Below are 15,464 nucleotides of genomic sequence, written 5' to 3' on the forward strand. Positions count from 1 at the left end.
TAAGGAAACATGAACAATACAAAATCTTTTGCTAGTCTAGTATGTTATAAGAAGATTTAAAGTTATGGGATAGAACTATAATCAAAAGCAAACAGACCTTTATATTATAGGCATTTTTAATAAGGGAATTCTACTTTAAGATGATTAAAACCTGTGTTCTAATCTTAGCAAATCATTTAAAATAATTTGCTGACTAACTGATTTAACCTTTCAAATAGGCCAAGTGCCTCGATGCTTCCAGGATTGATGGCGAGGCATTCAGATGCGTTTTCAGTTTGGATAAGAACCTATTTGGGGAGTCAATCCAATACTTGTGCTTATATACTTGGTTTATAGATCAGAGTTTCCCGGGAGGGACTGTATAAATTGAAGGAAGAGGAATGAAAGAAGAACTTGAATATTAACCAACGGTTTGTTTATGGGCTTTATTTAGAAATCGACATTAGTGGCACTGATGGTTGGGATTATTAGCCCAGTAATTCCTTTTCTTTAGAGATTATTATTTTCATATATAATTATAGATCTTTATGAGAGCCCCAAAAAAATATCATTCTTTTACCTAATGGCTCCTTTTCAGAAGGTAGCAACATTTATTTGTCTTTGGGAATCTATTGTGTTCCACTGTCATTTTTTTGATGAAGGGGGAGATATTTTTCCGTCCCCCCACCCATCCCCGCTCACTCCACCCCTGCGATAAACAGCGGCATCATTTCTCAGAGCTGTGTTTTTGCTAGAGATGGCTTGGCATCCTCTCTGGGTTGTGTGCCAGAGCAAAGACGTTTCCCAGCCATTCATCTTTAATTACACTTATATCCACATTTATTTTTAAAAGGATTCAAAGCTCATACAAAAAATGGTGTGTGTGTGCCTGTGCGACCAGAAGCATGGATTAATTGAGAAGGCTTTAATTTTTTAAGAAAGAAAAAATGTGGTTAGTCTTTGCCTCTTCCTCATGCATGATAGAGAAATTCCCCCTTGGAAAGGTAATTTCTGTAAAAAAAAATGTGAGGGATGGAGCATCCTTTATGCCATGGAAAGGCAGAAAATCTTTGCTCCTAGGTAGTCAGATTTGAAAGTCTCAGCTGCAAGTGGAAGATTGGAGACGAGTGGGGCAGGGTTGAGGGCAGGGAGAGATCCTTCGCTAGAGGGGTACCTGCACACAGCAGCACCCCCGCCCTGGACCATTGTGAAGTCTCTGGCATAGCTGCCCCACCCCGGGAGAGGAGGGTATTATGACAGGTGGGTCCCTCTCCAGTCTGTCCTCCAAGCCCACTGGACAGCATGACCACTAAGAGGAATGCTGTAGCACTCATCCAGGTCTCGTCCTTCTCTCCAAGAGAGGGGGGCTCTTCCAGGGAGTGTGACCCTGCAGGGTGAGAGGCAGGTGATTTTAATCAGACCCTTACTTTCCTCTGCTCCTCTTCAACTCAGAAACTTCCGGTGATGGGGAGGAGCCTGAATGCTTCCAGGTTAGAGGGCAGTGGAGGTTCTCAGTAGAATCACCCTGCAACCTAAACGCGACCCTTCTAGCTGGAACCCAATTCCCTGCCCGTCAAGAGATTCTGGGAGTGTTTTGGTGGGAATGAGAGTGGCTCAGACCAGGAGAGAGGGCAATGTAGGAAGTTCCTGTGTGACTGGGGTGAGCTGAGTCCTCAGGGCTGTGGAAGGGTTAAGAAGGGCAATTTACTCATGTGGGTCTAGAGATCTGCGCTCCTCCCCAGCTTGCCTGCAGCACCTGAATGATTCCCATGAGTGAGGTCTGTGCCAGTCCCCATCCTTGCCTGCATTGAATGGACTTTTGTTGAACACCTGCTGGCCGGCCCTTGGATACAGGTGCTGCTGACAGAAAAATGAGCGAGGCACAGTTGTTGGCATCAGTTCCCGCTCACCCTCCGTCATCTTGGCAGTGCGGGGAGTGGGAGGAGGAGTCTTGGGGTCACCGGTGCACGAAGTTCAAAAGTAGACTCTTCATAACTGGGATTCTATGGGGCAATACACGGGAACTGACAAATATTCAGCCCTCAGAGACAGTAGGATGAGCACACACACACAGACACACACACACACACACACACACACACACACACACACACAGAGCCAGTTGCAAAACACTGTTCTGTATGCATCTCTCTGTGTTAAAATATCCATGATGGGCAATTCTTTAGAGACAAAGTAGGTGAGGAGTTGCCTGGAGTGGGATGGGGTGGGCCAGAACCAGGAGCAAGGCTGACAGCTCTCCCAGGAGTATCTGTCTGGGAGGGGATAAGAATGTTTTCTGGCATAATGTGGAGACAGTTGCCTGGCGTGGTGCATTGGTTGGACACCAGTGAATTTGTATCACACAGTGAATTGTAAGTCAGGTGAATGCAGTATTAACGACACTTGTTTTTTCAGGAGAGGGAAAGAGACGGAGCTGCCAAGAGAGAAGGGAGTGAACAAATAGATCTTCCCGAACAGTCTGCCAGAGAGAAGGGGGAAAGGTGGGGCAGGAGCATGCTTTCATGTCCATGTGGTTTTCTGATTCACACCCTGGGTTCAACTCTGCATCCCTCCTTCTCATAACACTATTACACACAAAGACTGGAGCATACAACGTTTAAGTGACTTGCCAAAGAATGGTCAGCTTAATAAGAAGCAAATGGGCAGCTGAAATCAGCTCCCATGAATCCATGAATCAGGCCGAGAGGTTGGCTCGGAAAAGAAGGTCCTTAGCAGGTAGGGTCTGGAGGGAAGGAAGAGGACAAGGAGGGCACATGTCCTCTTGGAATGTCTCAATCCCAGGAGCTGTGACAGTTCATATAACCTCTGAGCACTGTTGATTCTCTTGCAGATTAATATTTCCTCATGGGCTAATGTGTTTGTAGGCTGGGCAAGCTACAAGACATGTTCAATTTATTTATCTATTTTTTTTTCATTTTGGGTAAACCCTGTGTGCTCAGGGTTTACTCCTGCACTTAAGGATCACTCCTGGTGGGCTTGGGGGACCATGTAGAGGCCCAAGATTAAGCCTGGGTTGGCTGTATACAAGACAAATTTCCTGTCTGTTGTACTATCTCTCCGGCCCATATATATGTTCAGTTTACATATTTCACATCAGTTCTGTGTTCCTTGAGGATAGGATGATGTCTTCTCACTCAGATTCTGCCCAGTACCTCTGGGGACCTCATTACTGTTTTGCCAGTGTTGGATCTTCTGAGACATGTCTGAACCAGCCCCCCCCAAAGTAGGTGGCCTCAACTTGCACACGTGTTGCCTTTAGTCTGAATTGTGCATGATGATCTCAGATCTCTCGTCTCTATGTTTGCTCTTCCTTGAGTTGACAAGGAGCGATAGCACAGCGGTAGGGCGTTTGCCTTGCACGCAGCCAACACGGCCGACCCGAGTTCGATTCCTCCGCCCCTCTCGGAGAGCCCGGCAAGCTACCGAGAGTATCTTGCCCGCACAGCAGAGCCTGGCAAGCTCCCCATGACGTATTCGATATGCCAGACACAGTAACAACAAAGTCTCCAATGGAGACGTTACTGGGCCCGCTCGAGCAAATCGATGAACAACGGGAGGACAGTGACAGTGACAGAGTTGACAATAAGGAACATACATTCACTCTAAGACCTGTGCTGTGGGGGATTATGGCTGGACCCCATGTGGCGGCTCTCGGAGGTTACTCCTGACCCTGTGCTCGGGGCTCACTCCCAACGCTCCCTGGGGTGCCATAATTAGAGCCGGGCAGGGAATTAGAGCATGCAGAGAATGCTCTCAGCCCTTCGAGTTACCTCTCTCTGGACTGGGCCCAAGTGGCCTAAATTTTTGACAAAGAATAATCTTGTAACTTTTTTTTTTTCCATTTCTCATCATCTTCCATTCTCTCATCCTGTGATCAATCATTTGCAGGAAAAATGATTTTATTTCTAAGATGGTCATTGAATCCAGCTACTTTCCCTCTGCTGTGAAATCTTTGTGCTGGTGTCTCCATCAGCAGGGCTCGGCCTTTGAACCCCTCTGTCCTCTGAGGCCGTGAGTGCCAATGCTTCCTGCAAGAATTCTCTCATCTGTGTCCTGCAGGGATTTCCTGCCAGTAAAAATCACCACCCCATCCTTGGCTGCCTTTGCAAATCCACTTGAAGCATTCACTTGGTGAATGTTCTTTTCCGCTTTGCTAGGAATGACAGAGCAAAGAGAACCCCCAAATCACCGAGGCCTAAACAAAACCAGTGCTTCTGTCTCTGATATGTCCATTGCAGAGGCCTCTGCTCCCCGAGTTGGGAGCTCAAATGCCTGCCTCAGTGTCTGAGATGCATTCCAGCATCTGCCCCTGCATTCCAGCGAGCAGTGCAGGGGTCGGGGTACAGTCCCTTGGCTGCACTGAGCTGCAGAGAAGTTGGGAATTTTCCTTTCTCTCAAGATCGTCCCAGTTCTCAGCTGTAGCAAAAGGTCCTGTTACTAAAAGAGACGGAGGACACGGGAGAAAATGGATGGTGAATTCATTTTCACCATCACACACAGTGAATTGTAAGTCAGGTGAATGCAAAGACAGAGGACACGGGAGAAAATGGATGGTGAGTTCATTCCCATGGTAGAATGAACTCCTGCCCATTTTTATATGCCATTGTCCATAGAGCAGATTTCTGGGCATGAGCTTAGGCTTCCCAGCAACAAACCTGAGTTGTTTTGTTTTGTTTTGCTAGGGTGGCGGGCACACCCAGTGGTGCTCAGGGCTTACTTCCGACTTTGCACCCAGACATCTCTCCTGGAGGGCTTGGGGACCATATGGAGTACTGGGGATTGAAATGGGATTGGTCATAGACAAGGCAAAAGGCCTATTAGCTACTAGCTGTACTATCATTCCAGCCCCAGGCCTGTTTTCTCAACGGATTCTAAAGCTTGTGCCTGATTATATCTTACCCTTTGCTTCCTTTGCCAGCTACTTTGTAGCTAAATTTCTGGTCCTCTCACCTACCTGCACAAATCTTATGGTGTGTATTATTTTAAGTCCTGCTATATTATCACTGGGCTGGAGCGATAGCACAGCAGGTAGGGCGTTTGCCTTACAAGCGGCCAACATGGCCGACCCGAGTTCGATTCCTCCGCCCCTCTCGGAGAGCCCGGCAAGCTACCGAGAGTATTCGATATGCCAGACACAGTAACAACAAAGTCTCCAATGGAGACGTTACTGGGCCTGCTCGAGCAAATCGACGATCAACGGGAGGGCCTTTACCTTTTACCTTTTATATTATCACTATGATTTTATTATTTTATCTATTTTTTAAATTCTGATTTTCAATGTCTTTTTCAAAGTTCTTCAAATTCGTTGGAAGATCAAGTAAGCAAAAACTAAGTAAAAAATGCTGTTATAGAAATAAAATGCCCTTTGTCTAATTGTATTAGTGGAAGTAGCTACCATATAGATCTTGTTGAGAAATTAGGCACTCATATGAATAAGACCTGTAGAAGAATATATTTGGCACATTATAAGAGTATATAAATGCCTGGTCATCTTCTTCTTACAGTGAAGTCTTTGTGGGTGCCATTGGTTTTGGGACCACACCAGACTTCGCTCAGAGCTTATTTCTGGCGTTGTGCGTAAAATCACTCCTGGTGGTGCTCAGGGGATCAGACACAGTGCCAGAGATTGAACCGTGGTCAGCCACATGCAAGGCAAGTAGCTCATGAACTAACTCTCCAGCCCTTTGATGAAATCTTCACCACAGAGACTGTGAAGTCAGCCTGCTGGCAGAGATCATGAAATGAGCACTCTCCGAATCACTGAAATAAAGAGGGAGGACATAATAGTCTAGGTTTGAGGGCCACTCACAAGCCACTTTCCAGGATGCCAGACTTCAGGCCACATGGCACATAGTAAAGACACGGCTAAGTAAGATACTAAGCTAATGATCTTAGCAGGGATGGCCTCGAAGGCATTTGGTAAGCTGGAAATTAGGCCTCTGGTAGTTCCTACAAGGGTTAGTTCACTGGGGCTGGACCAATCGTTGGAAGGACTGTTGTGTTCTAAACACCTTTACTATGTTTGGAGCAGATGGTATCCAGGAGATATTTCTGAGTTGGCCTCTTGGTTCCGCAACACACCAAACTAGGTGACCTAGGCCAAGCCCTCCTGTCCCCACCAGGAGTCTGAAGAGCAGTGATGCCTGACCCCCAGGGCCAGAGGACTCCTGGGTTGGGGCTTGTCAAGATCTCTGCATCGGCTACTTACACCAGTGCTTACGCATTCGATGAGAAATCCTCTGAACATATTAGCTACCTTTCGCCTCTTGGTTCCTTGCATTTAAACAGACAGAATTTAAGAAAAATTAAGTATTTGAACATCGTTGATAGTCAGTGTCCTGGGAAATTCGCAAATGCTTCATTTTTTTTAACCTGTCCTTCAGGAGGGTGGATAGGATAGTGGTTTCTCTGATATGGTTCAAGGGTCACAGATGGCCCATGTAGCTTCCAGAAACTTGAAACAGTGGTTCCCATAGCATGAGTGTAGCTATTCGCATAGCTTTTTCTGCTGAAGCATTTGCTGGGGGTTAACAAACCCTTAATGGTGCCCAGCAGAAGTTTCCCTTTCCTTCTGCTGCGTTTAAGTGGTTGGGTTGAACGACCTGAGAAAGTGCTGCCGTGCCAACGTGGACCCTGAACAACCAACTTCATCCAAATCCATGCCCTTAGACTGAATTCAGATTATGGGGGAAGGCAGGTCCCACTGATTACCACCTGGTCTCCATTCTCCTCTCTCTGGGCCATTCCCAACCATCTCTTACAAGTCTGTAGGTAAGTATCCTGTGAAGGTGAACAGTCCACCCTCTCCATCGCACTTATCTGTCAAGGATAAGTGAGCAGCTGAGCTCAAAGAGATATTCCCCACCTTGAGACTTCTCAGGAAATGGAACTTGCTTTGTCTCTCCTGAGGTGTGGAAAAGTTCAGCCAAGACTGTTACACACTGGGAAACACCAAGCGCTTCTTGACCGGGGCCTCCAGTGGTACCCTGTGTACCCTGTGTGGGCAATGAGATTACGGGTCAGTTGCACAAGATCTTGGGAATTCCCATCTCCAGAGCAGCGATGTGTTTTGGTGGTGATGAAGTCGCATGAAGTGGGTGGTTTCCACATGCTGAAGAAGTCCTGTAGGAGGAAAGCGAACATGCTGTCTCTTGCTGGGAGAGAGCCCATTAACCACTTGTTAAAAGTTGAATTTATGGAAATGGTTGACCTCGAAGAAGAGGAATGTTCTTCACAAACTGTCATCCTTTGTCTGTTGTCAATGTGGGTTGTTTAGCAACAGATCAAAATAGTTTTATTAAGAGATAAATATGGGTTCCTTTAATCCCAAGGGGAGCTTTCTAAAATGTGTTTGCTTTATAAACAATTAGTGTCAGTCTGTGCAACTCGTGCCTTCTGAGGGTGGAAAAGAGGGGGGGGACTATATTTTCAAGTAATCTGTGATTTAATATCAGCTGGTCGAATTGAAAAACATGATGAGTCTCTGCCCGATTATGTTGAATGTCTTTTCTCCCCCTTGGGAAGCACGATCTTTCTCCCAAGGCAAATGACTCTGAAACTTTGATCTTGCCAGAGGGGTTGATGGCCTTCAGGGTAAGTTGCCCTGTGTGACTTTTTTTTTCATAGCTTCAAAATATTTATTATTTTTTTAACACCATGAGGTACAGTTATAGACTTATAAACTTTTCTGCTTGGGTTTCAGTTATACAATGATCAAGTACCCATCCCTCCACCAGTGCCCATCCTCTACCACCACGGGTCCCAGCATCCCTCCCACCCCCATCCCCCTCGGCCCACCCTGCCTCTGTGGCAGGGCATTCCCCCTTGTTCTCTCTCTCTTCTTTTGGGTCCTGTGTTTTGCAAGAGAGTCATTGAGTGGCAATCATGTTTGGTCTATAGACTACTTTTAGCATGCTTCTCCCACCCTGGGAGGGTCTCACAACACCCTTTATTTGGTGCTCTCTTGTGTGACTTTTATTTCCAGGTATCACAGCCCAAGTCCTGGTGGTGAATTCCTTTGACGAGCTGCATAAAAGGGCCCTGGAAGCCCGTGGAAAGATTGTTGTGTACAACCAGCCCTTCGTCAGCTACCAGGACAGCGTCAAGTACCGCGCACGGGGCGCTGTGCAAGCTGCCGAAGTGGGGGCTGTGGCGGCCCTTGTGCGCTCAGTGACGCCCCTCTCCATCTACAGGTGAGTCATGGTACCCGCTGGAAGATCCTGCCCAACCCAGGGCTGCCTGAAAGAGGAGGCACTTGGGAGAGACAGACACGAGGGTCCCAGGGAAGCCGGCTGTCTGGCGCCTTCCCCACTTGCACGCTGCCCTCGCGTGGGTGATGCTCTTCCTGCCCTTCCACCTCTTCCTGAGAAGTCTCCGGGCCCTGCTGGATGGGAAGGTGCCCCTGTTCCTTGGATGTTGCATTCTTGGGTGCATGCCGCTAGACCAAGGACAGAGCACGTGTGTGTGTTTCCCAGGAGCTTGGAGGGGGCAGAGCATACTGAACTTTGCTTCCAATGTGAACATATGATGGGGTCCCCATGGGGTGTAAACGAGCCTGTGGTGGGGGGACAGAGCCCGTTCACATTGATTTGGCTCTGTTTCCAAGTGCCGCGTGGCCCAGGGTCTGTGCTCAAGTTCAAGGCCTTGTTGTCACCTTCTAGTCATGGGCGAAGGTGACGTGTGAAAACTCCTCAGTTGGAAGGCTGAGGATGTGCACTCGGAAAGGCTGAATTATTCCTCAGTGTGTTGGAGAGCATCCTGCGATTGGTTTTGTGCCTTGGACCTCGGGATGAAGTGTCTATCCCAGGGTGAAATCCAGCTTTACCACAGAGAAAAGCTCTAAAAATGACCTGTGGAGTTTAATCAATGCCTAGGGCATTGCCACACATTAAACAAGGAAATATTTGAAAAATGTGTACAAAACAAGCACCGTTTTAGGACAGTAGTGCAGACTTTCTAAGATTTATTTATTTATTTATGAAAAGGTAATTGCCAGTGGGGTTTCTTTTGATATGTAGACTTGGTCCTTCATATCTATCACACAAGAAGTTTGTTCTGCACAATTTCTCTTTGGAGCCAGAGACGACACTGCTTAGCCTTAATTATCACCCTGAAATCTTGAAAATACAGTAACCAAGAAGGAGCTGTCAGCTCCCAGGTAACCAAGGTAGAAGAGAATTGTCCAGGACCGGAGTAATAGTACAGTGAGTAGGGTGTTTGCCTTGCACGTGACTGACCCGGATTCAATTCCTGGCTTACTATCTGGTCCCCCCAAGCACTGCTGGGACTAATTCCTGAGTTCAGAGCCAGGAGTAACCCCTGAGCATTGCAGGGTGTGACCCAAAAAGCCAAAAAAATAAATAAATAAAGGAATTTCTCCAGAACAACAGACGAAAGGGACATTTTCTTTTATGGAGATAGATAATCATCCCAGCTCAGGAGATGATAGATGATAGATGATAGAACCACTTGGCAAAAATTTTAGAAGAGAAAGACTAGTTCTACTGATGCCAGGGGGGCTAAAAATAATGTTCTTTGTGGAGTCTTTAAAGGTTCCATGGCTCATGAAGTAATGAGTTGACCATATTCTTTTGGGTGTTATATCTTCCCATTAATTTGGCTCTCTGACTTCCCAGAATGCCTCAGTCACCCCTCAGAAAAACAGACTCAGCAAACTGTGGCCATTCCCCCGATTCCACTGGTCAGGAGACCTAAATTATGGAGCTGGTGTGCTGATTTGCAAAACTGGGTGGTTGCCAGAAATATTTACTTAAGAACCACTGCTTGCAAGATGAATAAATTCCCAGATGACTCTGTGCACAGCCTCTGCCAGGGGTCCTGGGCATTTGTTTTTGCTGCTGTGATGAAGACATCTGGAAACTCGGCCTGGATCTAGGAGCCCCAGAATAATTCTTTCTGGCTGAAGACACAGAACTTTGTGGCCAGTCTCTCAGATCTGGGGTCAGCAACTTGCAGTGTGTATCCAATTATTTTCTTACTGTTTCTGGTTTTGAACTGATAATAACTGTTTATTGATTTTTATGGCCGACCATATTTCACTGGACTCATTTTATCACTCCATGTTTTCAGCATTTACAAATACATAATAACGTCGGTCTAGCTGTCGCCTTCAGAATCAGTCACTCGGCATCTTGTCACCTGATTTGCTCAGACACCTCAGTGGATCAAGCAAAGGGGGTGTTGTGACTGCTCCCCCTTGTGCAGATGGGGGAATGAACTTGCAGGGTTCAACTCGTTAATATCTTTAAGTTTCTCTTACTGGAAAAAATAGCAGAGCAAAACAAATCCATTCTCTTTGTTGGCTTGCAGCCGTTTGTGAGTCAGTGCTCCTTAGAGATCTGGCTGACGTGCAGCTCCAAGCTTTCACCGTCTGCATGTGTCGCCCTGAGGTTCGGCCTCTTACTCACAATGCAGGATCATTTTCACCTGGCCTTTTCTGACTGGCCTGAGTCTTGTTCTGCTCACAAATAGCTGCCGGTTGTCAAATACAACGAACATTTTTTTTTATTAATCATTTTTTATTAGTGAAACACCATGAGGTACAGTTATAGACTTATAAATTTTTGTGCTTGGGTTTCAGTTATACAATGATCAAGTACCCATCCCTCCACCAGTGCCCATCCTCCCCCACCACGGGTCCTAGCATCCCTCCCACCCCCCATCCCACCCTGCCGCTGTGGCAGGGCTTTCCCCCTTGTTCTCTCTTTCTTCTTTTGGGTCCTGTGGTTTGCAAGAGAGGCATTGAGTGGCAATCATGTTTGGTCTATAGACTGCTTTTAGCATGCTTCTCCCACCCTGGGAGGGTCTCACAACACCCTTTATTTGGTGCTCTCTTCTCTATCTGAGCTTCCTTTTCACCTAGCACGTGTGGCTGGCCTTCAAGTCATGGAGCAAAATTCCTGGTACTAATCTCAGCCATTCCTGGGCATGACTGTCATCTTCCTTCACCCCTCTCAAGAATGGCTCATTTTGGACTGTTTCAACTATGTCTTCTATTTCTATGAAGTCCCTCTCTCTTTCTCTTCTCTCCTTCCCTTCTCTCTCTTCCCTCTCTCCCTTTCTCCTCTCTCTCCCCCTCTCTCTTCCACCTCTCCCTCCCTCTCTTTCCCCTCTTCCCCTCTCTTTCTCCTTTCCTGCCTCCCTCCCTCCCTCTCTCTTTTTCTCTCTCCCTTCTCCCTCCCTTCTCCTCTTCTTTCCCTCCTCCCTCCCCTCCTCCCTCACCTCTCTCCCCTACTCTTTATCCTGCCATCTTGTCCTCCTTATTCCTCCGACTTCTTACTCAGTGCCCTGAGCAAGCCTGTGTTTCCAGTGCCATCTGTCCTATTGTGCTGTCCAAACCCGCGTTTCCTATCCAGGCCACAGCTCTAGGCTCACGTGTCCAGCTTCCTGCTGATTCCTTTTTTGGCATGTCCCAGAGAGTATATGTTTTCGTAGTTTTCAAACTTGAACTCATCCTTCGCTATCTCCCTCCTGCGTTTTCTGTTTCAGTGAGAAGAAACTCATCATTGTTGCCTGCTAAGCTGGATAACCATCGGCTGATTCCCCCATTGTCCTTACCGTGCTTTCCAGAAGTTATCTCTTTAGTTCTACTCCTAATGGTTTTTTTGTACAACCCCAGAGCCACTCCACTTTCTTCTACTCAGAAGTCACTTCCACCTGCTCAGTGAACTCTCTCCTCAGTATTCATGACCCCATGTGAGCCTTTTCCTCTGCAGCTTTCCACACCCCTCCTCACTGTTTCAGACTCTCCTTCCAGATTCTGGAAAGTCTTCCCTGGTTTGCATTTACCAGGTGAGGTAGCTCTCTTTTCGACTTTCCCATTTTGGCTTGTGTCCACTCATTTCATCTGTCTGTGAGTGAGGTAGTTTTGGTCTGTACATCGGTATGATGGCTGGAGCGATAGCACAGCAGGTAGGGCATTTGCCTTGCAAGTGGCCAACATGGCCAACCCTAGTTCGATTCCTCTGCCCCTCTCGGAGAGCCCAGCAAGCTACCGAGAGTATCTCGCCTGCACGGCAAAGCCTGGCAAGCTACCTGTGACGTATTCGATATGCCAAACACAGTAACAATTGTCACAATGGAGATGTTACTGGGCCCGCTCAAGCAAATCAATGAACAATGGGAGGACAGTGACAGTAACATTGGTATGACAGACTCACTCTAAGTGTTGTGACCAACAAATCACGCACAGTCATGTCACACGCTGTAGACCGTTTCTTCTCCCACACATGGTCACAGCACACAGAAGAAGCTGGTTTCTCTTTCAGACACAGCCACGTGATATGCCAGGAACTGGTTGCTTCCTCAGACATGGTCACCTCATATGCAAGGGACTAGTTCCTCCCTCATCCATGATAACATCACATGCCTGGATCTGGTTCCTCCCTCAGACATGATTGTGTCAGATGTCAGGAGTTGGTTTCTTCCTCAGACATGGTTATGTCAGATGCCAGGCGCTGGTTCCTCCCTCAGACATGGTTATATCAGATGCCAGGAGCTGGTTACTCCCTCAGACATGGTTATGTCAGATGCCAGGATCTGGTTCCTCCCTCAGACATGGTTAAGTCAGATGCCAGGATCTGGTTCCTCCCTCAGACATGGTTAAGTCAGCTGCCAGGAGTTGGTTCCTCCCTCAGTCACATCATATGCTGGGTATAAAATGTCTTGCCCTCAGTATCAGTCACTCAGGAAACACCTGCTGAAAGAACGACCTTGCAAGTGGCTCAGGTGGGGGCATCGGGGCCCTTTGGGTTATCCAGGTAGCTGAATTCCATTTGTGCTCTGACCACACAGCAAGCAACTACACAACTCTCGTGCTCTTAGCACCTTCTCAGAAAATGGAGGAAAACAGCCAGCAGTTCCGTGAGCCAGTTTGGATCTTTTCCTCTGTCCCCGATGTTCACAAGCTATTGATGTGTTTTGAACTGTTGATGGAACAGAGGGTTCCCTTCCACGACCTCCGTGGCAGCAGGTAGGATGCGGGCCTGTCCCGTGTCACTGGAGGTAGAATGTGTCCAGGGAGACAAGGGTGGGAGTGCATTTGGGACTAGTGAGGCTGGGGCCAGAAGGTTCTGTAGGAGATTGTAGAAACAGAATTGAAGGGCTCTAGCTTGGGGCTTAAGGTATAGGGACTAGAAAATCATTGCACAGGTGAGGGCAGGCATGTAAGGGACTTCTTTTCTTTTCTTGTCTTTTCTCTTTTCTTTCCTTTCCAAATTTTATTTTGTTGAAGCGCTGGGAATTCAAAAGTTATTCATAGTTGGGCTTCTACATACAATATTCCAGCACCAATCTTGCCACCAGAGTCAACTTCCTTTCCCCACTAATCTGGTTCTTATTTTATTTCATTGTAATTTGACGGGGGAGGGGGATTCCAAGTGCTGCTCAGGAGGTCCAAGGAACCCACCGGTGACCCTCAGGCCAACTGGACCCTTGGTTCAACTGCCCAAGGATGCATTGCTGCTGGGAATTGAACCCAGGCTGGGCACGTGCCGGTCATATACCCAAACTACTCTGCTACCTCCTGGCTCCTGACTTTTATATTTTATGAGGATAGTAGTTAAGCATTTCCTGTTTCTGAGATCTACACTTTTGGCTTCTCCAACATCATTGAACATTCTAGCCTGATGCCCAGCACCATGGAAGCTCTGCATCCCGGATTGTCTGTGAATCACTCCAAGATACAGCCCCTTGCAACATCAGCCCCCGTGAAACACAGCCCAGAATGGAACTCTAAGGAGCCTAGATCTCTGTCTGGGCCCCCACTGCCAGGAGGGCAGCTTTCCAGTGATTTTTCCCCACTGCCCCAGATAATCAAGCACAGACTATGTGGACCAGCCAACACTCTCCCTTTGGTGCACGGTGAAAGCCATATCTCTCTGCACGGAGGTGGGAAAGAGTTGTTGACAGAACTTGGCTTTGTAAGACCACTTCCTGCTTGATGCCACTTGACTACCGTGTGTGTGTGTGTGTGTGTGTGTGTGTGTGTGTGTGTGTGTGTGTGTGTGATAGAGAATCACTCCCAGGGGAGGAAGACAAGTCATCCAGGATGAAGATGAGGAAGATCTGATTAAGGATTCAGCTGGAGAGAGGCTTGAGTGAATCCAGGTGATGTTTGTGGGGTGTCAGAGAGAGAGAGAGAGAGAGAGAGAGAGGGAGGGAGGAACTTTCACCATCTGGCAAGTGAGCAAGGAAGCAGACAGACCCATCTCTGTAATGATAATTAATACAGAGTCGATAAATGGCATAATTGAAGCACGACTTGGGCGCCATCCTAGAGTTAAGTACCTTCAAAGGGGACTCTGATTAAGGCTATTAGAATTTATAAAACACGCTTCCCCTTAAGAAAGCGTCTTGATGAGATTTCACAAGAACATTTGGGTAATCAGAGGACCAGCTTCAAACATGCAGAGCAGAGGTGAAAATGTCCCCAGAGGTTTGTCGGGATGTTTTTGGAAACGCGGCTCTTCGCAGAGGTAAAAATAATTTGTGACCCCCACCCCCAGCCTCACTCTTGCTCCTCCCATGGCAGCAAATCAATGCTGCATACTTCCCACTTAGATTAATTTTTTTGATGTCTTGGTGGTTTGGCTCTTTGGTGTGGCCTTAGGGCAATTAGCTATCAAGCTTGATGAAAATCATTTTGGAATATTATCGCATTTGTGTGTAGGGTGGCGAGGAGGGGGGGGCTGATATACTTGCTGGAGGCTCAACGTAATGAAAAGACCACCAGGATTCAGTGGGGCAACCTCCAAAAAGAAGCTCTTTCTTTCTCTGATTTTCTTTGTGCTTCATTCATGCCCATAGAGTAGGGGCTATGCAACTCAAGTCGTGCTCCAAGGAAGGCAGAGAACAGGACACTGAGTAAACCGTGGTGCCGCACACTGGTTCCTGAAGACCTGACTCTTTCCTTTGTTTAGACGTTCTTTGTTAGTAGTTCCTAAACAGTCTTTAATCAGGGATTCTGAGGACTTCTCCAAGCAATGTGCTGGGTACCAGCCTCCGTCACAGAGGTGCCAGGCATCCAAGTCCCTCTTGAGCCCAGATTCTGGGTGGTGAGGCAATAGTATTCCAACATTTGAGTGACACCCAGCAGAGGTGTGACTTTGACGAGCTGTGTAACGCTCCCCGCCTCGTGTGGCCTGCGTACCTTCTTGCTGATGTTTGCAAGGACCACATGAATCTTGCAGCTCTGCATGGAAGTAATTTCGTCTCTAGTCTTGCGAATGCATGACTGGCCCTATGTATGGAGTGGACGAGGATGGGAGGAGGGAGTGTAGAGTGTGAGAGAGAGGGAGGCGGAAGGAAGGAAGGCAGGGTGAGAGAAACCAAACTTCATTTCTCTGATAGCACCTCTGTCACGGTGGATTGTCATGGCCGCTTGGGGTCGGAGAGCAGACGCTGGCATCACTGTTTGTTCTTCATCTGCCTGAGTGTTGTTGAGG

General features: G+C 47.5%; 1 protein-coding gene across 1 annotated transcript in view; it reads left to right on the forward strand.

The window, feature by feature from the left end:
• The window catches only part of CPQ (carboxypeptidase Q), a 294,821-nt gene that overhangs the window by 75,485 nt on the left and 203,872 nt on the right, over positions 1–15,464 (forward strand). The window contains exon 3 of the mRNA XM_056124932.1: positions 7,985–8,192. Within this exon, the coding sequence (XP_055980907.1) occupies positions 7,985–8,192 (208 nt within the window). The remainder of the gene's footprint in view (positions 1–7,984; positions 8,193–15,464) is intronic.

This window comes from Sorex fumeus, unplaced genomic scaffold, assembly GCF_029834395.1.
Source record: "Sorex fumeus unplaced genomic scaffold, SorFum_2.1 ptg000053l, whole genome shotgun sequence".
Taxonomy (NCBI): Eukaryota; Metazoa; Chordata; class Mammalia; order Eulipotyphla; family Soricidae; genus Sorex; species Sorex fumeus.